Source organism: Channa argus, chromosome 18 (assembly GCF_033026475.1).
Source record: "Channa argus isolate prfri chromosome 18, Channa argus male v1.0, whole genome shotgun sequence".
NCBI classification, from domain to species: domain Eukaryota; kingdom Metazoa; phylum Chordata; class Actinopteri; order Anabantiformes; family Channidae; genus Channa; species Channa argus.
In genome coordinates this window covers 6,912,057-6,939,664 of record NC_090214.1, presented here as the reverse complement: position 1 = coordinate 6,939,664, position 27,608 = coordinate 6,912,057, and the positions used below count along the sequence as shown (strand labels likewise).

Sequence of the window (27,608 nt, the reverse complement as noted above, 5' to 3'; positions counted from 1 at the left end):
TTTCAGTCACGTCTCCTTTTGTTAGTTTGAAGTGAACTGCTTTGCTGGTAAATGACAACTCACTTTCTGCCTTTTGCTTTTCCTCAGACTTTATTTGAAGAGAATAACACTTTTTCAAATTAAAATTTAAAGACTGCAAACACATGGGTATATAGAAAACTATAACCAATTACTAATCTAACGACACAGCAATTGAGGAAGGACACTTAATGAAAGTAAAATTTCTTATATACACAGGAAGTGCTCATACACCAATGTATCTAAAAGCTACTTATTAAACTTTCTGAACATTTCTACAGCTCATTTTATTTGGTGAAGTTTTGAAAGTTGTTCAGTATAAACAGCTTGTCTTTTATTTGGTTCAACTCATTCAGTTAAGGATAAATTAATCTATCCCTCAGGGCAGGAGGAAATAAACAGCACAGGAGTAAGAAACATTTCTTCTCCCCTGGACACAATTTATGTTGAGTAAATTATTCTACTTCACCGGAACGTGTAGCTCTCATCATCGTATTCAAGCTCGTCCTCATTGTCCTCCCCCAGCTGTCCATAGCGGAACTTCCTGTACACGGTGCCATCTTGGCCCATGTATACAATGTCCTCGTCTTCATCTTCCATATGCTCTGAATGACGTTCACTGATGTCAACTAACGGAGCTTCCTGGAAGCGACTGCCAGAAGAACTAGTGCGGCCGCTGTAAGACGTAGATGAAGCAGAGCTGTATCCACCGTATCTGCTGCCACGTCCGGAGCCTCCATGAGAGCCCAGCTTCGCGTAACCACGGGGATGGATGTCCGGGGGCGCGCTCTTGGAGCGGGAATATCTGATGAGGAAGACAATGGCCACCAGTACCAGAACAAGCAGGATGCAGGCGACGATGAAGACTGTCAGGTTACCTCTGCCCTCTTCTTCCTCCTCATTCCTGAATGCCAAGTTAGTGCTAAGCACACACTCTCCTTCAAAAACCAAAAAGACTTTGTTTAGAGACGCATCAGGGGTACTCACTCTAGAACTATAAGAGCCACAGTGTGTTAAGTCAATCAGAAGCTGGAGGATACAAATTCACTTTGTTTTCCCCCCAATTCACTCTCTTCTAAAATTGCATTTTTCCAACTTCTGGTTAAAGTGTAGCATAAAGAAAATAGCATCCAAAAAAAACCTTCTACTTCAATCCCTTCTTCCTGAACCTCTCATTTTGTCTTGTGTGGAGGAGAATGGAGAGTTTACCTTGAGTCTTGGTGCAGTTACAACATTCCTGCTGCTGTGTTGCCGTGGTATCCTCATCCTTGTCATTGCGACAACAAAGCAGACAGCGCCCTTGAGATTCTAGTATGGCCTTAGTGGGGCACGTGGTGCAGTTGGCTGGACCAGGCCCTCGACACTCCAGACAAGAGCTGTCACAGTCTTCACAAGCATGGAGTGACTCCTGATAAGGAATGACAATGAAAAGCAGATATACCCAGACACAGAACTACAACACCATTAACTATTTTTCCCTTTTTACCATTACCTTGTGTGTTGTTTGTTTTTTTGTTTTTTTTCTGGTGGCAAGTTAAAAGCAAAAATACTGTAACTCAGGTTTCTTTTATCACTTCTATTCTAAAGATGATATGATTAAAAAAAAATCTGTCAGCTGAGGTAGCATTATGTGTTTTAATTGCCTGGAAATAATGCTAGTAAAGTTTACTTACATTAAGTTGTGAAAAGTAATTTCACCACACTAAAAGAACATCTACTAAGTGTAGATCTCTTCTCACAGCATGTACCTAAAGATTTACTTTACAATCATGACAACACTCTGCTGTTTGAGATTTCTCCTAGTGTAGCAATAAGTCAGTCTGAATTAAATTATAGGAATCCTGGGGCCAAAACACAGTAGTAAATGCAGTATTTTTCTAAGGTGAAGACCGGTTAATGATTTATTTTTTCTTCTTTTTACACACACAGACACAGACACACACACGTTACCTTTATAATGGGATACTGGCCTATGTCGCACATGGACTCACACATGCCGTGAGTGAGCTCGTATCCAGTGAAGCACGATTCACAGGAGTCGGAGTCTTTTCCTGCAGATACACGACAACTTCAACAGGAAGGGTACTATTGTTCAATATCAAAACCAACAATGAATTCATCCCACTGACAACTATTTCCGATGTCCTCAATAGTCGGATATTTTTCTTAACACAGAACTTTGGCATAAAAACAACGAGTCTCTGTTGCACAAGTACAATGAACATTGGAAGTGTAGTTTGTCACTCTCACAGACTAATTATTACCAAAAATAAATAAAAAATACCTGAGCATGTTTGGCAGCTGGCGTGGCAGGGCTCACAGGTCTTGTGCACAGCGTCGTGATGGTGTCCCTGAGGGCACGAGGGGAGGCAGCGGCCTTCTTTCCGCATAAAGATGAGGCCTGAAGCGCAGCTCAGGCAGCTGTTCTCCCCGGCCCTGATGCACTCACCGCAACTCGGGTCACATTTCTCACACATCCCAGAGACCGTGTTTTCATAGTGACTACCAGATAGATCATTGAAAAGTTTTGACATATTTGATGAGATTAGAGCTTTTGTTTGTCCCCAACAGAAATTTCTCTTTAGTCATATTCACATACACAACCATAACTACTCAGACAAAACACACCATGGTAACAATGACAGAAATACAATTAAAGAGAGAGAGAGAGAGATTTTTTTTATAATGATGCACTTCCGGCACAGTGCTCTGAATGTCAGAGGCAATGCAAGATTAAACAGCAATTGTTATTTTGATTTGAATTTTTAACTGTACAACAATTTAACGGCACATTAATTTAACTATCGCAGCACCTCAAATAAAAGTAAGTCTATTTAGCATTTTACAGGCCACATAGGTCTTTTTTAAATCTCAGGTTAAATTAGACCATCTCCAAACTGCACACCTGCCCAGCTAACAAAAGTAAAGTTTGGTATCCACAGTGACTATGTGATCTTTTATTAATGACAACCATGTGTGACCGCACTTAATGTTATGGATGAGTGGCACAGCAGGATGGTGAGTGGGTTAACCTACCTGTGCTTGCAGGTCTCCACACACTCTTTGCCCTCTCGAAATAGGTGGGCTTTGCAGACGAGACACTCGTGGCTGTGCTTTCCAAAGCAGGATTGACAGGATGGGTGGCAAGCTTCACATTTCTGCCACGGTTCGTCCTCGTAATAGCCTGCTGGGCATTCATCTACACAGGTGCCATCTGTACCAACAAACACACATGATCACGCAGCTACGCAAACAAGCCACAGATGCCCGAGGAGCTTTCCAGGACGTGCAGACCTCAGGGAATTCATAAATAAAAACCAAACAAAAAAAAAACCCCACTCTACTCACTGAGCAGGAGATGTCTCTGGTTGCAGCTCAGGCAGTGAGTTTTCCCGGGACCCGAACACCTGTGGCAGTACTTGTGACATGGATGGCATTCCCCATCCTGACCTGCGTACTGCCGTGTCAAGCATTTCTTGGATGATTGTACACAGTGGCTGTGGTCCTCCAGCCTCCAACCCTCTCTGCAGCTGGTGCAGGAGCCAGCGTGGGGCCCGAAGCAGGTGAGGCAAGAAGCATCACAATCTGGAAATACAAGTTAAAAAGTAACGGAATCAAAGGATATTCACAGAGTGTGGCAAAGCACATGGAAGAGAATTCATACTGTATTTGTCTACTAGTGGTTCTCAATCTTTGTCTAAAAAGACCCCTACCCTGATTGTGTTCCAACCATGTCTGCTCTACCCACCACTGATTAACTGAACACAGCTGATCCAGGTAATCAGAAGATGTACATATTCACCTTATTCTAATAAGACTTTTTTGTACCTGGAAGTTTCTGCCTATTGGGTTTTCACAGGGTAATCTGTAAATATTTTCTGGAGCACATTTTTAGTTTAGATAAAAATACATCTGAAAAATCCCCCACTGTCCACTTTGCAGTACAGTAATGTTTTTGTTTTATATCTGCTGGCACCAGCTGCTACATTTTCCAGGGAGAAACACACCATCCTCTGTTTTTGAAAAACACCAGGACAAAAAAAACAGCAGTACATCATTGTTTTGTTTTTAAGGTTTGACAGCTGCTAGTTTACAGTCGGAAAAGCGTTGCTAGTTCAGTCTGAGCTGAAGTCAGGAAACACAATCCGGCATAGTGGAGACTATAACAGAGAAATGCATGAAGCACAGAAAATGTTGCATCAGCTAGAGGAGAAAAGGAGCATCTCTGACTTTGTTAAACCCAAAAGGACAACACATCTGAATGAAAAAAAAAAGTAAGGTAGGATTAACAAATGTGTTTTAGCTTATTTTTGTGCAAGCACACTTCACATTAGCCCTTTTTCAATAAAGCAGGTGGTTAAACCTGTATGATTTCTGTTGTACCTTCACATTCTCCTGTTCTGGTGTCCCTGTAGCTATGGGAGGGACAGGCTGCCAGACACGCCCCATTGTGCAGAGTGTTCTTAGGGTCCAAACAGGCATCACAGTCATTATTGTTTGGCCCATCACACAAAGCACAGTCAGGGTGGCAACGCAAACACTCGCCTTGCTCTTTGTCCTCATAGAATGTCTCGGGACATTCTCTCACACACAGGCCCTCGTGGAGAAAGTGATACTCGTCACAGCCTGCACAAAGAACAGCTTTTAGCACAGAATCAGTGAAACTATACCCCAAAAGAGGACCCCGACGATAGAAACGTAAGGTGAAGAAAAGCCCGCTCTCTGTTGGCACTGGATTTGAATGAATAAAAGAAATGTACAGGTAAGAGGTTTTTCTTAAACACTAAAGTAAAACGGTGCTTTCACAGGAGTAAAGTTCACCCTAACGGACCACAAATGTCTTTGGAGAGGTGGGCTCAGTTGGTTAGGCAGTTGACCATGGACCACAGGATCAGTGGTTCAATCCCCGCTCCCGGCTACATGTCAAAGTGTCCTGGTCCTTGTAAAGCGCTTTGGATTTACCATTTATGTCTGAACCTAATTTTACCACAATCCATGCAATAGTTGTTTCACCAAAACCCCCAAATGTCAACTGTGTATTAATAGGCAAAATTTCATGTCGATTCATCCAACACGTGTCGTATTTTTACATTGGATCCAAGTGGTGGCCCAAACTGACTACACGTTCATCCCTAACGCCATGATGGGAGCATGGCTGAAAGAAAAAATAATCAAATAAATATAAAGCCAGCCACCTGAAGATGACTAGAGGAAGGCAAAAGCCCTGTCCTGATTTGTATTTTGTTTCAGTACCTGTGCACTGGCCGAGGGCACTGCATTCCTGACAAGCTGAGGGGCAGTGTAGGCACTCCCCGTCCTGTACAGAGTGAGCTGGAGGACACTCCTCCACACACTGGTGCTGGTGGAGGAAGAGATTTTCTTCACAGGTGAGGCAGTGGGTGGCATTTCTCCCACAGGTGGCACAGCCTTCTGCACAACTGCGGCACACCTGGCCTGCAGGAAAACCCCTGTAGGAAGCCAAGCAGACATCAGTGGACACACAAGCGCAGTGGTAAGACAGAGGACTGAACTTGTGCATGTATACTTTGCTTGTGCTTTGCTGTGTATAATCTGTTATAACTTCATCAGCTGAACCAGGCCACATAGTGTTCATATCGTACATCACTTTGACAGGATTCGTTAGTACTTTGGACCATGGTAATACATAATAAATAACCTTTATAAGTCCCCAAAATTATTAGTTTTCCTTAATGTATGTCAAGCTGTACTGAATATTTTTTTTTTCTTGCTATGAGGGGAAAAAACAAATCAAATACTTTGTCATGAATGTGTTTGGTGCTGCTGGGGTAAACAAATAGGACAGAAATTTTACTCTCTTACAGAGGACAACTAATAATTTATCCAATCATGTGGTGCTTAAGCGTTGCTAAAAAGCTGCTTGGTTGTTGGTGGAGAAAATAAAATATGAACCCTTTTGGCCAAAAAGTTGAAATTGTCACCTCCGTGCTAAGGGAGCTTCAAGGATCTCTCCAGCAAGGATGAAGTGTTCTTGCAGTCTGAAGGATGTCAGAATTTAATGGCACATAAACACCGACTCAAAATCGGGGCCAGAACATACATCATCTGAGATGTTATTTTTGGCTCTACAGAGGTGGTCTCTTAAGAAAATTAGCCCAGATGTTTAAGATGTGACTGACTGTGATGTTACATTTTCAGGTTTTAAAGACGATGAATACTTTCCTGTTCCAGTACATAAAAAACGAATAGATTCAAGTTTGAGCTAAAAGTAATAGGAAAGTAATAGGACTGACTGCAGACCTGACACACTGTTGGACACACTGTCCATTCTGCAGGAATAACGGTGGTCTGCGGGTGGTCTGGCAGCGGGTACAGTGCTGAGCATCCACACATTGCAGACAGCCTGTGGGGCAAGCCATGCACACACCCATGAGCCGACTGGCAAAGGAACCCCCCGGACACTTTGACACACATGTTTTCTGCGTGGTCAAAAACTGCCCTGGAGGAGGAAAATGAAGGAGTAAACATGATCACTGACAAAGCGCTGCATGTCTGTTGTGAGACATTAAAAAATATGGTACTGTGGAAGCTGGTCTGAAGATATGTTTGTGCATTTGGTGTTGACATAAGTGACTCACAGACCTTGTGCACATTTTGTACATTGGTTCTTCTCCTCCCCAGAGCAGGATGCACAGGATGGGTGGCAGTCTTCACATTCACCATCATCTGCCAGAGAAACAACACAGTAAACACCGTGGAATCTCCCTAGTAAAGGAGGCCTACATCTTTCTGATGTACAACCACTATAGTTCAGCGTCAGTTCAGAGTCATGGCTAATGAATAGAACCTGAAAAATGTGGTCCCTTAACAAGTCAATAATGACTTATTCCGGGAAGAATGTTGAAAAAGGTGGGTAATGTTTTCTGCAACATCAACAACAAATGGACAAGCGGACAAATGATCTGCTGTGGCAACCCTGAACTCACAGCATAAGCCAGACCCCCCCCCCCCCAAAAAAGAAGAAAAAAATATCAGTGTTTCCCCACACATACATTATACTTGGGCAGGCAACTCAAGTATATTTACTGCCACCAATGTGTATTTGGCCAAGCAATTTTTTAAATCTGTGCGAGAGAATGATGACATCCACAATCAATTACCTAGAGAACTATTTCCCCTTACACTACCACACCTGTAGAAAGTTTATTTACTGCCTGAAATGTCACACAGCAACTCAGCCCACCTGTTGGTAAGGTCAAACTATCAAGTAAGTCACTAACAATAAAAACAAATCAAGTTGTTGGCATGTTTGCTCTTTGTTCGCTGGCAGAAACGGGCTTCAACAGCGCTGTTTGTGCCAAAGATTGTCTACAAACGGTGAGAGGTATCGCTCACCTCGAAATGTGCCAGAGATTGTATTCAGATGCTGTGAGAGCTATCACTCTGTTACAACTCTGAAGAACCAGAGTGGACCAAGTCTCTCTGTGTTCCCCAGAAGTCTCAAAACAGAATGAGCTCTCTTCTCTATTAAAATCATCCGCTGATCTTGTATCGATGTCAGACCCCGCAGTTTAAATGTCAAAATTAGTTTTCGACACGTGCTTGTTGCTAATACAAAAAAGTCAGTAGGTTGTTAGTATGCAAATACAAACAAATAGCATACAATTAGTATTTGCCAGTTGATTTTGATTGTGAGTCTGGCACAAATATCTGATAAAATCAAAGAATTACCAATGACCGCCTACTACACTGCTACTCCTCATTTTCTGTGAAAGTCTGAGGCCTTAATGTGAGGTTTTGTATTTGTAAAGATTCAAAGTATAAGAATAACTTTACTTGTGCATATTGAACCTTTGAATTAACCTATGTACTTTTCTCAGAGACATTTCAGTTCCTATAATTAAGATGTCTTGCCTCCCACTAATTGCCATATGTTGTTTTAGGGCTGTCCAACTAATTCTTGGGGGGAAACTAAATGTTCAGCATACACAATCAATTATTTCAAAGTGCGTATCTGGCCAACGTTATGTAGTTCTGTCTGTGGCGAGTGCTTAAGTTGGTACAGGGTTCAGGGACGGTGGCACACAGACCAATTACCCTCCATGATTTCTTTTCTGCCCCTGTGAAAGTTCTCAAATCCCTGATTCATTATGGGCAGACAGTTGGATTAGTGGAATACAAAAGTATTAGTCTCACCGCTGCGAAAGGTCTTAAGGGGACAGACCTCGTGGTCAGGCACACACTCTCCGTTTTCAAGCGTCTTCCCATCTTCACACGACAGGCATTCATTGTCCTCCAGGCCACTACATGTCACGCAGTCCGAGTGACACTCCTCACAGTCATTGCTGTTTTCATCGGCATAGAAGCCGTCGGGACACACTGAAACACACTGTCCCTCTGGGGGGGGAAGATGGTGTATGAGTTGCATTATGGGTACTGCAGGGACCAGGCTTTGATAAGGAAGAGGAATGTGTGTGGGGAAAAATAGGAAAGGTCTCTGGTTTTTTTCTTTATAAAAATAAAATGATACAGGCGTGTACTTTGAAGTACTTCAGTCTCTAGTAGTACACACTTCTACTCAACATTTCAAAACCACATTACATAAAGCCTATATAGTTAAGGTCGGATGACTAACTGCGTGATTTTCTTGGGCCCAGAACTTTAAAGACCCTGAAGACTTTAGAAGTCTTAGTTTTTGGTTGTTGTTTTTTTTTTTACATGAACTACTGCATATTTGTTTGCTGACATGCATCAACAAAGCCCAATAGAAACTGAAATGTTAAAAGGCTTCCAGTAGCTTTAGTCTTACACTTGAGGCCTTATTTGGCAGTGTGACCTTGTGTTGAAATCCATTTGTTACACCTTTAATGGATTTGTAAATGTCACATTTAAATGGTGCATGTTCTAAAATTATTGTGTAATCAAAACATGTCAAACTAACCCAGGGGGATTTTTAAATGGCTGTATTTATTAGTGATTTTGTACAAAGGTTTGTAGCTAATTTAGTTAAAACTTTAAGTACTTGTAGTTTTATTTCATTATGTTTATTCAACACCAGACTAATTCCATCATATGCTAATTTATACTTTTAATTTTAGAGGCAAACCTTCAGGTATTAACATATTACATACAAACCATTACATCACCTTACACATTGACATCCTCAGTTCCACACACACTATACAAGACATTTAAGGAGTATTTTTAAATTGCAGTCGTAAGACTTATACCATATATTTTTAATAATTCCTAATGCTTCATAACATCATGTTCTGAGGCTGTTGGGCAGTTTTACCTGATAAGAAGAGGTCGGTCTCACACCAGTAGCACTCATGTTCATCACAGCTCACACAGTTGTCATCACATGGGACGCAGGTCATGTCCTCTTCCACAGTGTATGTCTTAGCTGGGCAAATTTGGTAGCAGCCATCTTGAAAACTGATAAAGCAGCAGACATTAACTGTGGTTTTCCCCTTGCACGCACGCGCGCACACACACACACACACACACACACACACACACACCAATATACCTTACATTCATAACAAATGTGTTTTTATTCTAGAGCAGCAGCAAAGTGAAAGGCAGAGCGAGTGCAGAAATCACACATGGCGACAGGGAGGCACACAGCCTTACTTGTAAAAGCCCTCAGAGCAGGACAGGCAATGCCTGGGGTTATCTGTTGAAAGCAGACAAAAAGCTCAGCTCTTCTTTTTAACAGAACTACCCAGAAACCCCCCTGAACATGGTTGGCCACACACAGCGAGGAGAGCCTGGTCTACTGAGGGCACTTCTCGTTTGAGAAAATACTTTGTTACCGCTGCTGAGCCACTTACACAAGACACACTTCCTGCAGCCCTCCTCACAAGCCATGCACTCATCATAATCTGGATCCTCCACCTGCCCTGAAATAAATAAATAAATAAACAAACAAAAGGAGCAAGAGAATTAATCTAGTAAAAGAGGCTGAACGTGAAGCGTGGACACGTGTGTGGGGTTTTAGGATCATCACTGACAATGCAACACAACAGATACAAGAAACTCACTGGATGAAAACAAACACACACTCTGACCTTCTTTACCTTCACCACACTCCAGCTTCACACATGCTCCATCAGAGACGTAGTAGGAGGAGTTACACTTAAGGCAGTGGGTCGGGCTTGTGCAGAGCTGGCAGTTGTCCGAGCACGGTGCACAGCTCCTCTCCTTGGTGTGGTAGAAGGCCTCAGGACAGGCGTCCACGCACTGACCGTTATGCAGATATCGCTCCATCTCAAACTTATCTGCAGGAAAAACAGAGAATCGTGGTGTGAAGAGGTGTAATGTTGATATGTGTCTTAGTTTCCTGCAGTACATTGCAGTGTTAATCCGTAACTATTTATCTAAAATTTTATTGATATTTATTCATTACCACTGAATGACATTAACTTTGTAGTTTTCCTTCCGTCTCCTTTTTGTTGCTCTTTTCTTTTCTCTCGCCATTTTCCACTCACCCCAACCGGTCAAAGCTGATTGTCGCCAACCCTGAGCCTGGTTCTGCAGGAGGTTTCTTGAGGGCTTGCTCAAGGGGGATTTGTTGGGTTTTCTCTATACATCTTTATAGTCTTGACTTTATTATGTAAAGTCCCTTGAGATGACTTTTTTGTGAATTGGTGCTATATAAATAAAGTTGAATTGAATTGAAAAATGATTTATTTCTATTGTAAAGGGACGTTTTTTTCCCACCAATTCATTTTATAATGTTTAGCAAAATAGGTATTTAGCATAATAGGAGTTGGTCAACATATACAAAAGTTTTTTTTTGGTAAAATAAGAATAGATAAGACATGTAAATATGCAGTTACAGGTTTATATGCATCAAAAGAATTAGTTTTGCTTTATGAGTTTACTGTGACATGTTTTAACTGAAATCTAGAGTGAGGGAGAAAAAAACCAAAAACAATCTGCTTCTACATACACAGACACACACACACACACACACTTATTTTTATAAAAACACACACACAGCTTGAGTTTCTTGTTCAGTCCTCACCAGTGTCACAGCTGGTGCAGTTTGCAGGGCCAGCATCCACACACGTGGCACAGGTGTGGTCACACAGGTGACACCGGCCACCTGACTGGTACTTGCCCTTGGGACATTCCTCCACACAGTGTCCCTCGTCCAGAGCCCTGCAGCCAAAAACCACATCAAAACCAGTTGCAAAAAATAAAATAAAATCAACACATATGATCTATGTCCATGTAAATGAATATATTTCCTCTACATCCCAGTGTGGAGCATATGACACTGACAGATAAAGCAGTGTGTTGGTATGAAAGAGAGTTGGGGTATTTGTTCCAGTTTCCACTAACCAATCATCCAGTGTATTCATCAGCAACTTTGACCAAACCCTAAACCTCAAAATCTTTGGATTTTGTTATTTGTACATTTTCTTCTGATTATTAATTGATCCATAATTTCACCAAATTCGACTGAAGCAGTTATTTGAGATAATCATCAAGTTTTTTTTCTTTGAATTGAAGTAAGTGATAAAAGTCTGCTTTACATAAAGAACTGATCCAGATCTTATTGACTATATTTCTGAAATAATAAAAAACGTTTCCCTAAAAAAAAAAAAAAAATGGAACATTTCACACAGAGAGTTAAGGGGATGTGTTCATTTCCCTTTGACCCTGAAACTAAAAAGTCAAACCCAACTTACCGTGAAAGATCACAGCTGATGCAGTCTTTGCTTTGTGGCCCTGTGCACTTGAGACATGTTGCATCGCATACATGGCACGTTCCATTACTGTCTTGGTACTCTCCTGATAGACATACAGTAAGAGTGTATATAACAGCACTACAGTATATACTATACTATACTATACAATATATACATATATTTTTATTTGCATTAAAACTGGTAGAGTAGTAAGAACTAAATGTTTCACAGTTTCATTATATTTATCTGGTAACAGCAATCCAACATGTATTAGAGGAAGAAGATTGGTGACTGACTGTCTGTGCACACTGTATTAACAACACACACTCCCCCCTGCAGGCTGTGACCACTGGAACAGCTGCTGCAGTTCTCCCGGTTTGGCCCCACACAGGTGGGACAGCTGGCATCACACCTGAGGAAGAGAGCACAGAAGCTAAACACATGCACACACAAAACACACGTACAGTACTGACCACAACCGACTCCACCTATACTGGCACACAACAACAAACATAAGCATGAAAACCAGTTCGCGCGCACACAAACACACACACTTAGACACAGAAGCCAACCACCAGAATAAGGCCTGCCATCAGCAGATAAACAAACCACCCACACCTGAGCACACACCAGTGAGCTCACCTCCTACATATCCTATGCCTATCAGCTATCTCTGGGTTTGGCTCTGTGGCGTAGAAGCCAGCACTGCAGGAGGACACACAGCTCCACTCCTCCATCAAATAGCCTTCTGCACATTGGTTACACGCCTTAACACCTGCAGCTGATGCAGCCACAAAGAAACAGGTTTTAGAATAGAAAAAAAAATGGAGCTAGTTGTAGAGTTCTATAAATGTTGGACTTTGCACATTTTAATGATATTCAGTGAGGTTTTACTATAGTCCACAAGCCAAGCTCTCACCTGCACAGGTAGCGCAGGCCTTGTGACAGGACTTGCATGAGCCTTCCTGTTTGTCGTGGTAGAATCCTGCTGTGCAGCTCTGTTGGCACCGGTTCCCCTGCAGACTGGAGAAGGTGGAGAGAGAGCATGTGGCACCGTGACACACACATATACACACACACAGAGCCAATCATGTAACACCATTAACATGACTCAAAGGCTTTGGTCTGCAGGCTTACTTTTCCAACCCACAGCACACCATCACAAGCACTTGGTGAACTGAGTCAGTGAACACTGCATTATAGAAACTTCTAAATCAACAGTATGGTCAATAAGATAGAAATGTTTTGTCCTTTTATGATACTGTAAAATGGAATTCACTATCAATGTTTCTTTGATATTGTGTATAAAAGGGAAATAATTACACAAGGCTTTAAAAAAAAAAAATACAGTAGCTTTTTCTAATTCTTATAAAACTGCCGAGGGCACATACAGCAGGAGAATATGTATTCTCAGCAGTTAGGAGTGAGAAGGCAGTGTTTACTGAGCAGTTAATTCAAGCATCATTGGAGAATTTGTTTCACCTTGTGTCTTGTTTGCATTCTGTGCAGATGCTGTAGGAGGTGCACCTCAAGCAGTTTTCACTGCACTTTCTGCACATATTTGTGTCTGTGGGGAAATCAAACGGTACACATAGAATACACAGAGCAATTAATCAATCTTACTCTCACACCTCTCAAGTGCAGTTACAGCAACTGACTATTCATTAGCAGGCTTGTATGCAGTTGTATCCAAACAGTGCCTCTGTAAACCAGGGTACCTTAAAGCTTCGCTTGGATATTCATTCTGTTTTGTTCAGCATGGTAGAATAATATAGACATTACAAAACGACCAAATGCTGCATAGCACACTGCCAGCAGCAAGTTTAAACTCCTCCCTCCTACCTACAAATATAATCCATCAGAATCCTTGATCAGCAATATCCCAGTACACAGCAGGCAGTCCAGGGCAACTCTGTTTTACTACTATATGTGTGACCCTGAAAACATCTGGCAGCACCAGTCAAAATGCCCAAAGAGAGACAGGCCTGGGACACTGTGCTGAGCCACTTAACTGCAAAACGCTCAGAGCACAAAAGGACTAAGTAAATAAAAATATAAAATTACTATTTAAATCGATGTAAAAAAAACAATGAATGAGAACAAATGAATCAGTAATAGACCCACAATCTTGAGCTACATGTGTGATGCAATAATAAAGAGCCTCCTGTGTTCAATGCAACTAAAAGACTTTTATACAGTATATGTACTCATGTTACTCTTTATGTAGCATTTCACCATTTAGATCTAGTTAAGTTTGCATTTCATATTTAAATTAGAAGCCATTAAACTCAGCTACTGTCTACATCTTCCCTTACTCAACATCTGTACTTAACATAATGTAATAATTCAATTTGCATGCAATGTGCATGAGTGCTTTTTTCATCAAATGGGTTCATTTGCAAACTTGCTGAAACAAAGAAAAAAAAAGAATTTGTAAGTCTGCTTGTTGACTGGGGTCCACAGACACACGCACACACACACACACACACACTCCAAGCTGACCTGCTCATCTCTGCTCTATGGGCACAAGTAGCACTTTCCTCCACTACTTCTAACCCTGTTACAGAATAAAAAATGATTGCCACTCTGACCACCTGCTCTCAGGTGAAGGGTCAGTTCCACTAAGCCTTTTCATATACTTTGTGTGTTGTCATTATTGCATAGCCTTTTACCCGGGAAAGGTTTGTACTTAAATTTAATTAACTTTGGGTCCCACACCCGAACTCACGTACATTATTTAATAAATTACTTATTTACCCATACAGTTAGCCATGTGTGTGAACAAAGGTTTAAATTCAGTATGGGTTATAATTATGATTAAAATATGCAAGAAGAATTACAGAAAATGTGAAAAAAATAAAAATAAAAACGTAAAATACATTAAAGCTTCAAAACAAGACATCCCACCATGGTCGAGGTAGTAGTTATCCCCACAGTTGCCTGTGCAGGTGTTGGCCCCCTCGGTCAGATGATGACCCGGTTGACAGGATGTGCACTGGTCACTGCGGCTCCCGGTGCAGCTCTCACAGGAAGAGTAGCACCTTTTACAACGTCGGCGGTCACCCCAAAACCCCCTGGGACACTCAGATACACACATCCTACTGAACAGACACGGACAAAAGCACAAAGAGGACACGAGCTGTAACTCTAAATGATTTGGGGTGGAGTAAATGACATCGTGGGTCCATTTTCCAGCACTGTAATGTCAAATCATTTACACTTTTCTTGTTACATGCAAGCCTTTGACTTAATATGTGAAAAATATGAAAAACATGTGGACTAAAGAACATTGTGATATGAGTTAGCCTAAAGCTCTTCAGCAGCAGGAAAACCGTAAAGTACACAGTTTTACGGATTTACCATCTGTACTCTGTGCTGTGTGATCAAGCTAACCTTGTGTTGTTCTTGAACTTGAGGAAAAAGTGCAAGCACGTGACACACTGCTGCGAGCTGGGCCCCTCACAACCTTCGTCACTGCATTCTGGGTCGCAGGGTCCTGAAAGGGCAAAAAACTCAAAGTCACTGCACCCTCATGGCAACAACAGAGACGTCACTCAGCTGATAGAGTTTCATACCAACATACAAACTACATAAAGTGAAACTACTATCTGAACTACCTGAAGAATTGCCCTGTAAATCTGTAAGTGTGGGGTCGGAATGTTTGTTTGAGGTCTGAAATGCAAACCTCTGACAATCCCCCCATTTAAGATGATTTGTTGCTCTATATATTACATTATATAGAACCGTTTAGCATCTTGTTCACTTTAACTTAATGACACAGAAATAAGTGTAATGACATTATAAATGTGTGTTACAGTAGAGTAAATTTAGCTACTGTCTAACAAGGGGAACAAGGGACAGCTTAATACTAGTACGTGACTCACCACTGTATTCTTCAGCTAGGTCACTATCCATTGGCATCTCAGCTGATCGGTATCTTTTACGATGCACAGGAAACAACTTCTCCGCAGTGCCATAAATCACGAGGGACCAATCCTTTAAGGTCCCTACGAAACAACACAGAAAGAGGACAAGATAAGACGCCTGTCCCAGCAGGCCTGCACTGTATTTTAGCTTTTCTTCAATATGTGCCTTATAATACTACAATGTTAAAAAAAGACAGACGCAGACCTAGTTCAGTGTAGTCTCTCCTCTGAGAGGGAGTATCCTGGATTTTCAAAGTCCATTCTCCTGCTGCCTGCTCCCCCCAGCAGTGCGTTGTCATGAATTCCCAGTTGTGAAAACCCTCAGTGGAATTGTCAAAAGGCCTAAACAGAAACATTACATAGTCATGATAATGCCGATACCCTACTGCTGATATAAGGTGACCTTAAAAACAAGTTGTAAATATTCTGAAAGCTGAGACTTAAATGCTGCCAATGAGGCTTTATTCAATATTTTGCAAATGAGAAATTGCAGGAAAAATTAAAACATTTGTTTTCTATTTGTCATGGTGGGTTTTTGGGTGTAGTGGGCAAAATGGCAATTATTTCAATTACACAAAATGTGCAACAAGTGCACCTCTTGAACCACTGTATGCATTGGATGAGTTAAGGTTAAGTACCCGTGGGCTCTTACAGCAGCATCAAGAGTTTAAGTTTTTGCTGAGAGCAGTGTTTATATCAAATATTTGATTAGAGCAGCTTTAAAGCTACAGTGTACAACTAACGTGAGACTCAGTTCTCAGAGACAATCAGCCCTCCCTGCTGTGATACAGCTTTGCATCACTCTTTATGCTGCGCCACGCCCTACAAAGCCGTTCAGTAATTGTTATCAATCTATATTAAATAAACATGCTCAAATCTTACTAATCAAGCAGAATTGGTTCTGACTGGTCAGAAGGGTGAGTCTTGCTCTAAACCTTTTAGAAATGAATCTCTGTGCTGCTGCCAGTAATATTCAGCGACTCTCTGTCACCTGAGGCTGCCATTAAAATAAGTGTTGTGGCATATTTATATTTTAAAAAGCAAAAAGTAAAAAATGTTGCACACTGTAACTTACTTGAATGTGTCCACATATGTGCTTTTAAAACTTTGTTGCACTCTTGTTGCTAATTTGTGATTTCTTTTTGGCCCAAAGTGAAGCAAACTGCATGTTGACCAAATTTTTATTGGAAAGAAACTTGCCCAGATACCAGTTGCCTTAAAACACCATATGAGCAGCCATCCCAGCCATCCTGGGTTTTTTTCTAGTAATCTGTGCCAAAATCCAAAACTTGCCTGTAGTGGGACGAGGTGCCAAACTGAGGAATGAGTAGCTCTGCACAAAAATGATGCTGACAGATTAGCTTTATTTTAGATGAAGCCCTCGCCTTATTTACCTGTTAGCTAGCAGCTGCGACACTGTGCCTGAAGGTGACGTGAGTGCAAAAGAGAGGTCACCGCGACGACTGTGAGCGATGGTAACACGGACGACGACATGCTCCAGATAAACAACATGGTGCTGGGGCTTGCTTGAGCAACCTGTGGTCTCATACACAGACGTCAGCACTGAGCCTGGATGAATTGCTCTGTCATGAGACAGAGCAAGGAAAATAATAAAGAGCGACTGTGAGCGGCGGAGATAAGTGAGGAAACAAGACACAGGAGAGCGGTAAAGAAAACTGCACCCATTAAAGGGTGTGAGAATCAATGTGAGAGAACCGAGACAGAAATAGATAAAGTGTGATAAAAGAGGAGGGATCAAGGGAAGCCCTGACTCAAAGAGGAGATCTCTTGCAGTGCAGCTTGTGTGATACCTGCTCAGCTGGATGGGAGCCTCCACCACGCACACATGCTGTGAGGGGACTTGTTTCCAATGCTCGGCCTCCTTCACCATGCTCTCAGCATCCAGCAGTCCAAAGCCATACAGGTGGCTCACTGACAGACCCCGCACATCCCCAAACACACACACACACACACACACACACACACACACACACACACACACACACACACTAGCTGGGGCATAAAAGGCACTGTAGCTTATAAAAGACTTCAAACACTCCTGGGACTTTGTGGGCGTTTATCACTGTTCTGCTCACAGTATCTCATTAGATTGTACACTCGCTGTTTTATAGTTTCCCTAAAAAGAGCTGAGAGAACATTTACCAAAATATGTTTATCAAGCTGCCTCTTCTCATCGTCTTTATAATAAGCTTTTGAGAGCACTGCATTTAAAAGATGTCATGCAAATGCTACAATTAAGCAGAAGTACAATAGCCCTACCTTTGTATCCGGCCCCATTTATGTGCCAGTCAGGAGCAATAAGATGATGAGCTTTTGATGTTCGCACAATAATATGCTGCACATCCCTCCAGGTTAGCAAGGGGCTGAGAGAAGGTTAAACAAATTAAAACTATTTTAAAATCAATTTAAACAGTCCCTGTATGTTTGAATATTGTCTATGGGAAAGCTGTTTACTTGGCTTCCAAAGTGAGAGCGATGACACCTGCAGCCATGGCGGAGGAGAGAGACGCCCCCGACTGAGCCTGGCTACAGCTCTGCTGTGGGCCCAAGGTTACCTGTAGACGACAGCAGATCTTTTTAATCTAATGTGAAAGAATAAATTGGTTTATGTAATATGAATATCACAGAATACCATTTAATATCTAATATTAAAAATCCTTCATGGAATAGGCAATGCATTTTTAGGTATGAAATACTGTGGCAAGGAAAAGTTAGTGAACCGTCTTGAATTATGTGCATATTGAATATAGCAAATACTTTTTCTCTCCAACCCATTGAGTAAGTTAACCCCCTCAACAATTTAGTGAAATAAGATTTGAGGTGCGAGTTGGTGCTACTTTGACTTCCTCAAACATTTTGAGTTGGCTATTCACTGGAGCCATCAAATAAACGCGAACTGTGTATTACAAAACAACACAGATGCTCTGGAATCACATGTGGCTGATTTGAGGCAGCTCTGTGCAAAAGGGTCCAAGATTAATCCTGACGATACACAAAGGGCAAGTCTGATCTACAGCTTCTGGAGGCAGTTGTTTGAGGTCAGCGGTTCACTTACTTTTTCCACCAGCAAGCGTTTAATGGGTAGGTTCGAAAATAATCTATTATAATCATTCATGTCAATGTGTTTAGACCTTGGGCACATTGTGTTTGTCTAAGCGTGTGATAACACTTTATAACAAATTCATGCAGTCATCCAAGTAATTCACATAAACTACACAGTGCCTATTAAAACCCCCTCTCTCAGAACACATGGAGGAAACATGACACAGGTGAGACTAGTAAGAGGGGCCTCAAAGACACCTATGACTCTTCTGAAAGAGTTATAAGCTTCTGCAGCTGAACTGTACATTTCTGTCAAAAAAAAAGCCAAATTAAAACTTTTTACAGGGGCTGTACTGTACTTACACATATACCATCTGTTTCAAAAAGCCAAAATTAAACCCTTTATTTACAATGTACAGGATTGTATGATTAGCCAAGCGGGGAACCTGACTGAAGGTTGAAGTGGCTTTTAACACAGCTCTTCTTTGGGTTTTTAACTGTACGGCTCTACTGAAGTGAATCAGCCCTGAAAATATAACATTCTTACATTTTTTTCCCACACAATTATTAGCAAATTCTGTTCTGCTTTTGTCTTGTGAATTTAATTTATACTTCTAATATGAAGAAGGTTCAGAGCATATCTGGGGCGTACTCGCTTGATTGACAGCTGTCACAGACCATTAAACTCAAGTGCAGAAGTTGTTCCTTTCTTGCCCCCAACACTGCTCCCCTCATTTGCCAAATGTGTATTTTCTGTTCATAAGCAGCTGGAACGACAGCGGCAATTTTTAAATCCAGCTGGAGGCTTTGAAATGTCCCATAAATTTGACCCTATGTTATAAATGTCGTGAATGTGAATTGTTAAAACATGTAAATTCCACTGAATTATTAAAAGAGGGAAACAAACATAATTCTACAATATCATAAATGCTCTTTGAAGGCATTACAGTTAAGAGATGATGTATAGGGTTGGTTTTATCATCATCAATTATCATTACTATATTTTCATACCAATAAATAAATAAATAAATAAATAAAATAAAATTAAAAAAAAAAGGAGAGTTTTATCCTTGAGGCAATTCATGCTGGGAAGTAACTGCAAATTGCTCCTATTGGTTATTCTCTGCTAGTCTGCAGCCTCCTTGAGTTTATTTGCCTGTGTCATAGACATCTGTCGTTCGCCAAAACAGAATAAACACACATTAGCTCGACACACTGCTCCACTGAGTGACATGTTTATTCATTTTAAAAACATGTGGTCAAGACATTTTTAATTAAATGTTGCCCTCCAAATCAGCACAAGAGTGTGAAAAGTGTCAAATGCCAGAACTTCAGGGGAATTCTGGTGATTCAGAGCAACTGGGGACCTCAGGCATGACACATGTCACCCCGTGTTATAACAGGGGAGGGTTTTGGCATAAATGAATGTACTAATCCAGGTATCAAACTGACAGACATAAAAACGTGAGTAGAGGCATTTCCATAGTGGTTCCGAATGTTGAAAATCGTGACCAAAGTTATCCTTCGGCTTCAGCTTGTGAGCGCAATTTGGATTTGAAAAAATGGCCCCAAGTTACCCTAGCTACCCTTAAAAGGCCTGATTGTAGCAAAGAAGCAATGTGCAGAGTCTGCTTGTAGGTTGTGATTAGGAAGAGTAGGTGTCATTTTGTGGCTCATTCACTACACACCTTGATTTAGATAAGGCTCTCAGTGAAAACCATTACACAGAATCCACAGAAGTGCTTCCATTACTTTTACAGACCACTCAGCACATAAAGGCTTATGTGCAGTACATCATTTTACTACTTTACATGCATACTGTAGATGCTTCTCAGCCTTTGCTCACCATGTCTTGTGTCTCCCCACCAGTGTACGCTGTCGCCAGCGTGGATGGGCACTGCTCCAGGTAATCTGGCTGGCTTCCACTCCGAGTGCTGCTACTGATCGAAACAGTGAAGATGCTGCTGCTGTAGCCGTCACAGGAACAGTGGTCACCTCTTCGCCCTCCGTTCCCTGACCCCCAAATGAAAACAGAGCCCCTCCCATACCTGCCCTGAGATTAATTGGAGAAGCAGACAAGGCTGATTAATTTATTAATGGTATAGTCACATTGGTAAGGAGAACACGATAAGGCTTTAATTGAATCTACAGCTGCAAGAGACAAATTAACACATCTAACAAGCCATTTTCCTTCCTCTTTCACAAACATTTTCTCACTATTTTGATGCCATTCTGTAAAGCAAGACGAGTCAGAGGCCCAGGCCCCTCTAAAGTTGCTCCATCATCTTCTGGTCCCCAGCTAGCTACGTAGATATCAATGTACTGCAGTCCGAAGCTCAGTGACTGGGCCTCGACAATGTCCGTCACGTCTCCATCCAGCATGCGGATGCCTACAGGTAAAGAGAAGAAGTACAAATGTTTGTAGCCATTATACATAACACTCTGACTTCCATAAGTCCTTCAGCATGTTAGTTACATTCCATCACATGGACTCACCGCCTATTCGTGCATAGAAAGAGACTCCAACTGTGCACTGAGAGTTATTTGCAGTGGCAGCAACCATCCCTGCACACTGAGTCCCATGGCTTCAGAGAAAGGAGGAGAACATAAGAACAGGAGGTGAGATGCATATGCATGAGGTGAAGATGGGCTATTTCCGTTACATCAAACCAGTGAGAAGACAGAATTTAGACTGGGGAATTTGCATATCCATATATGCATGTAATTACTGAGAAATGGAAGGGAAAAAGCACGCATTAATTAAAGTTTAAATTACGATGGGGGAAAGGAAACTGCAAAACAGGTGCAAAGAGGAATCTAGAAATAAGCACTCACTAGTTATCGGAGTTGGTGGAATAATTCGGAGAAGGATCTTGGTCCTGTCCGTTCACATCATAGCTGGCGAGAGGATCCTGAATCAGATGGATAGTAAGCAGCAGCACATAACAAGATGCCAGTGGCCATCTGTCTCCGTTTCATCAGACAAATCACAAAGAGCATTATTCACCAGTCCACTCGACAGTTAAGTGGATCAGACGTTTAATGTCCATTCCAATACTCTTAGCTGGCCTTTCCAAACCTTTGGCCCAAAAGCTCTTTGTGCAATATCTGTCTCAGCTCTGTGCTCTTACACTAAGAGCTCTGCCAAATTGGCTATGATTAATGTCCCTTTCCCAAGAAGAGCGTCCCATCCCAGGGCACTTACATAATTTGGCTTCAGATCCGGATGCTCTCGCTCAATGCCATCATCTAGGACAGACACCACCACACCCTTCCCAGTGTACCCTCTTCTCCAGGCCGCTGCAATGTTCATGTGAGACTGGCAGTGTTTGGACTCGTTACTGCAGTGCTGTGGAGCAAATAGTGGGACATCGAATTTAGCCCTTGGGAATAAAGAATAAATCAGGGTCTATTTTAGGCTTTGACTGTCTGGGTTTGTGTGTCTGTGTTTCAGACTTAGTCAAAGGGACGAAAGAAAACTCACAATGTACCACAGGCTGCTCCACATTTGGTCACTAAAGTGCAGCGTCTGGGTGGAGTTAGACAGATGATGGACTGTAGGAAGGTGTTTGGTCTTGGATTTGAGGTTACTGACTTTCAGGTTTCTCTTTGCTCTTTTTTGGACCACCTGCTGTTGGAGCCATTCCACCTTTAAAAGAACACATGGAGATTTTTTTTACACATGCATCTGTCAACTTTATATGTTCAGCATCATCAGCAAATGTTAGCTGATAATAGCAAACGTTATGGCGCTAAACTGATTTTAAACCTGTTTTCTGCTTGTTTAAGATCACACACAACCAAAATTCCTATAGAACCAACATTCATCACAATTCATGCACAAATTGACTGCTCATTGGCTAAATGAATCTGGGGTAAATGTGCAGTGGGCCCCAAAAAGTGGAAACAAACCCAAAAGCTAGAATATGTTTTTTGGTTGTGCACCAGGAAATAATATTGTGCTTCCTTTTTTAGTCCAGTATCCAGCTCTATAATACATGCACGGTTCTGTACTGGTCAATATGAAAAACTGCTATAAAACAACTGCCCAATTAGCACAATTTTCTCACGAATGTGATATACATCTGGACAATGTATTAGGATGCATAGAGGTCAGATCATGTGGAGCTGAGGTTTGTATGGCACCAGAACCAAAGAGGGTGAACTCTGTAAACATACCTTCACAGCAGCAGCATATTAGCATGTTGACATTAATATTTAATTTAAAAGACCAAGAATAGCCTCCTGAATCTACTTGACTGGCTGTAGAAACAGTTTATGACTAAAGGATGATTCTGGTGTGGGTCATATTTTATTAGATGGGGCCACACATCATTTTACAGTTGTGATCACAGTTAATCCACTAAAGTAACTGGTGAAAATGATGCAAACTCTTATTGACAGAAAATAACATCCTTCTGAAATTAATTCACATTCATGCTTTAAAGGTGGTGCATGACACTGGAAGGTTTGTTCCTCTTTGGGACTTTGTGTTCTCCAGGTCTGTGGATGGACGTGAGTGTGCGTTTGTGTTGTATCTGGAGGTGGGGATGGAGATGGTTCCAATTAATAATCTAACAGCCTTCCAGTTCTCCTGATATCCCATTACTACACCTTTGTCTCCTTGGCGACACCAGCAGTCAGATCTCTGTTGGACACATTGGACCGTGTCACTGTCTGATGGTGGCGAAAACTGTAGTAACTCTTCAGGTCTCCAATCTGTTAAAACAGACATGAAATCCTTTAAATTAATTTGTTTTCAGGTGCACGTGTGTTATTTTTAATTCTGCTCCGTCATCGCACTAAAGAGCTGCTAAATTAATAAAGTTCTGCCGGTTTCCTTTCATTGTGGTGGCTACCTTATACCCGTGATCATTTTTCAATTCAGAGTAACGTGAGCCACAAAACTCCAGCCACACTGCTGCTGTGTGCGTTATATGTGCGAGGCATGTTGTACATGTGCGTGAGTATTTGTGCCGTTAAGGGCTTGACATACGCATAGTTTTAATATACAAGAAAAGTAATTTATGGTTCATAAAAATTACAGGTTGGCCATTTTCCGCGATTCAAAGGAATGAATTATGCTCCTAATTTATTCCCTATGGCTCTGTGTGAAATGTGCTCTTTGATTTCTGACCTCAGCATTATAAAGCAAAGTAGTATCCTCAATTTCAAAGGGCATTTCTAGTTCATAATGAAACATGGACCTAAGACCTGCAACTTTCATTAGAGCAACTATCCCAAGGGTGTACATGTGTTGAATTTTATCTGAATTTTATATGTTTGCTTTATTATTATTGATTTTGTTTTATTTGGTCATTCTGTGAGTCTATTGACAAGTCTGGTCTGATTGATTTCTCTGTTTATATCTTTCATGTACTGACATATTCTATGCAGCCTTTGTGGCAATAAAGTACTTGGGTTATTATTTCTCCAAGGTTTAACTGTTTGGATAATTAACATTTTATGGTTGAGTGGGGTCAGGGTAAAGCCAAGGAACAAAATGTGATGATTTTTGACAGACTTGACTTCTGATATAAAAATATTCTGCCACAGAGGTAAAACTACATCACAGTGTTGGTAAGAAATTTCAGCCTATATGATTAAAGCAATAACTTAAATTCATTTTGCAGCTTAGTGGCAGTTTAGTATCCCCACTAGGTTGATTAAGGTTATTATCTTTCAGTCGTTTTGAGTTATAATCAGGAATTGGAGCTATCCCAACTGCTGTACTCTGGACTCGTGAATAATTAAATAATTTTTATCCTTAAACAGAAATTAAACGTCCCAGTTTCTGCCAGGATGTGTGGATATCCATAGTATTACCACTACACTATTTATTGCACTTTTAGAAGATTTATACAATATTTCATACTGTCTACTGGCATGGATGGATTATTGAATCAACCTGCAGGGGAACAAAGCATCCGATGTTACGGTTTCTATTTTTTTGAAGCCCAAATAAAATACAAAAGACAACCACAAATGTGAAAAAGTTCCCCCCCAAATTTGCCAAAAGGCATAAATATTATAAACAATGTCATAAAACTATCAGATTAAATCACACTACGACCAAAGGCCTAAACAGAGAGAAAAAAAGATACAACATACATAAAATACAACAAACTGGCCTAAAACCAAAGTTGAAATTAACAAAGGTAGATTCGAAACGATTGAAAAGTCAGGTGGGGGGCACTCAGGGGCCCATTTCCTCATAATCCGTATGGTGACATTCATTTCATGTTGTGAATTTTGCTGTAGCTCAGTGATGTTTGAGGCTTCACTAAATCATTGGGTGTGTCCAGGTGCAGCGCGACTTGGATCCGACTCACCTGACCCAGGTTAGTAAATCCGTATTTCTCTGCTATCCCGTTCACAGACTCGGCATCACCTCTGATTCTTATCGCCCACTCGTTGGTGTAAACAACCGCACGACAAAACTGGAGGACGGTTCCCAAACACAGTGCGACAAACAGCACCATTGCTGCTGAGGTGAAGCGCTGTCCGGTAATTAGATGGCGCCCAGGTGTTCCATGCGCGCTCCCCGCTCCGCTGCGAAAAGTCTCTCACTGCGTAAAAACTCCACTCGACTGTCGCAAAGATGCTCCGCGGAAACGGAAGACTCGGGTGAAGTGGTTTCCTTCACTGGGAACGAATATGTTTCAAATTACTGCTTCAACATGGGAGCCAGGGATCAACTGATGTGTCCCTGTTCTGCAGTTTTGCAGTTTCATCAAACTAAAAAACAAAACAAAAAAACTTTATCTGCCAATTACAGACAGCCCATTAGTTCAGCTGATTTAAGTATCGTTTAAATTGACATAACAAGCCTATAATGATCAATTTAGATTGTGAAAAATTAATAAAAGCAAACATTTTCCCAGTTTATATAGCCTAGAAATTATGTTCAACCATGAAAGATCACCATAAAAAAAAGCTGCTATAACAAGTTTTATTGTTATTATTATGGGCAGTTTGTTGAAGTGTTGACACAAATATGAACCATTTACACACTTTTGGGAAGTTTTAGAACTAATTTTTATTAAACCATAGGATTTAGCTGCAGGTTACATAATAGTTAAAAGAGAACTATGACCTTTAGTACCACCAATACTTATATTAATGTGCTTTATTATCATTCCACGACCTCTACTGAATCACATAAACATCTGTCATAGATGGTAAAAGATTATGTTGCACATGAATCTTCATTAGTGAACAACAAAAATAAAAATGGACTGATGTTAATGATCTCCAATCATCATCTTCTATCAATGTTTAGGTTCTGCCGTGTTTCAAATTGTACCCGGGATGTGAAACTCCTGTACTCAGGACTCAGGAAGTACCACACATTCCCGCATTAACCTTGCTCCTCGATAAACCTTTGTAATTTTTGGTCGACAATGGCAGCAGTAAAGCATCTGTGGAGTGGCTTTGCCAATGTTTTCAGACTACTATAATTTGTATAATAATGACATTCTCAGTCATGTGCTGCAGTAGTCACTCTCTAAACTGATCATATAAGGCCTTTGTGTTTGTAGTAAAAGCTTTGTCCTGAATCTAGGGGATATTTTAGGAAGAAAACAATATTTGCCGGGAGGCAGTGAATTTGTTTTATTGTTATGATTTTTGCTTAATTTTTATTTCCCTTTGGCACCACAGCAGTCTGAGCACTGTGAATTGAAACTACTGCATTTAAAATATTTGCATCTTGAACTGGGTCAAAGTGAAGCATTTGAAAATAAGCCCTTCGTGGTTTATAGGAAGACCACCAAGATTCAGTTTTTATGTTGCAAATCTACACAGATGGGAAACACTGGACACTACAATGGGGAAAAATTGCAGTTTAAGAAGTGAGAAATCACCTACAGTGTAAATGTATTTCACCTAATAAATGTGGATGTGTGATGCTGGCTGCTGTGGGCTACAAGTGTGATGCTGAGCTTAACGATACAGTAATTTAAAGCAGTAGTTTGACATTTTGGGAGTTGTGCTGAAAAAAGTTCACACGGAAAAACGGCAGCTCATACAGTGATCTTGTTAATCTAAATACATTCATGAAAAAATAAAGTCTGCTAAACATGAGCGATTTCTCCAATCATAATTTTCTGCATGACGTTCTGGAGATGCCAATCTCCTAATCTTTCCAACATGTCAGTTCGACCGAAGTGTCAACTCAAAGACTGTATGAAAACGTGGTAACATGAAAACTGTGTCACAATTAGCTGACAAACGCAAGGGCTCAGCTATGGTTTTATAAGAGTTAATTAGACCAAAAATACTACAGAAATTGCTGTATTGGGATATAGTAACTTTTTCCTGCAAAAAACTTTTATTCCGCTGTTTTTTTGGAGAATAATCCAATAAAAACACATACAGTAAACCATGTGCTATGCAAAAATTCAGAAGGGTGGAGACATCCTTGGACCACTAAATGACCCTTTACTTGCTTCTGCAGCTTTAAGCTCGTGAGTGCACACAGTAATAACTGAAGTCCCTCGGGTGAGTATTTTGATCAAATCAGAACATTTCATCAAAGTGAGAGGACATGCGTACAACATTCCTCTGGAGTACACAGTGGAAAATATTCTCCTGATCAAGCTTTTATAAGCAGGCCTGATTGGAACCTCAGCCTGACACACTTAATATGTCACACAGATGTTGTCGGTTCAATTTGTGTTTAGTGTTGGCGACTAAGCAGTGGTGAGAAAGACTTGGGGAAGAAGTGGAGAAGGGGACAGCTTACTGCATATGAAAGTCCTCTGTATGCTGTACAAAAAGCTGTACTTCTCATTTATTGCCAACACAGCTTACCATTGTCTGTTTCATGCGTTGCAGTAGTTTATTACGTGAATAAATGAGAAGAGTTGATGGGAATTGGAGGAGGATTACCAGAATATATGAGGCAACAATTCCAACT

The 27,608-nt window shown here is 41.0% G+C and overlaps 1 protein-coding gene across 2 annotated transcripts; it reads right to left on the bottom strand.

Moving 5' to 3' along the window:
* Positions 1 to 74: 74 nt before the first annotated feature.
* Positions 75 to 25,260, bottom strand: pcsk5a (proprotein convertase subtilisin/kexin type 5a). Of its 2 annotated transcripts, none has more exons than XM_067484835.1 (37): positions 25,021 to 25,260; positions 23,303 to 23,407; positions 22,173 to 22,337; positions 21,894 to 22,037; positions 21,524 to 21,600; positions 21,185 to 21,273; positions 20,906 to 21,078; positions 20,535 to 20,741; positions 18,101 to 18,201; positions 17,906 to 18,009; positions 17,437 to 17,557; positions 17,020 to 17,208; positions 15,831 to 15,967; positions 15,584 to 15,706; positions 15,093 to 15,195; positions 14,607 to 14,800; positions 13,182 to 13,266; positions 12,619 to 12,722; positions 12,342 to 12,480; positions 11,996 to 12,111; positions 11,700 to 11,802; positions 11,030 to 11,166; positions 10,080 to 10,280; positions 9,834 to 9,902; positions 9,634 to 9,676; positions 9,293 to 9,435; positions 8,194 to 8,394; positions 6,640 to 6,723; positions 6,298 to 6,496; positions 5,272 to 5,486; positions 4,402 to 4,644; positions 3,367 to 3,603; positions 3,055 to 3,232; positions 2,303 to 2,520; positions 1,969 to 2,069; positions 1,228 to 1,426; positions 75 to 956 (listed from the first exon to the last, which is right to left on the bottom strand). In XM_067484835.1, exons 1-37 carry the CDS (start codon positions 25,168 to 25,170, stop codon positions 484 to 486), a joined length of 5,670 nt encoding a protein of 1,889 aa, XP_067340936.1. In that variant the 5' UTR covers positions 25,171 to 25,260; the 3' UTR covers positions 75 to 483. The 2 variants fall into 2 exon arrangements, with proteins under 2 accessions (XP_067340936.1, XP_067340937.1); XM_067484836.1 differs by having other exon boundaries at positions 14,607 to 14,797.
* Between the last annotated feature and the right edge of the window lie 2,348 nt (positions 25,261 to 27,608).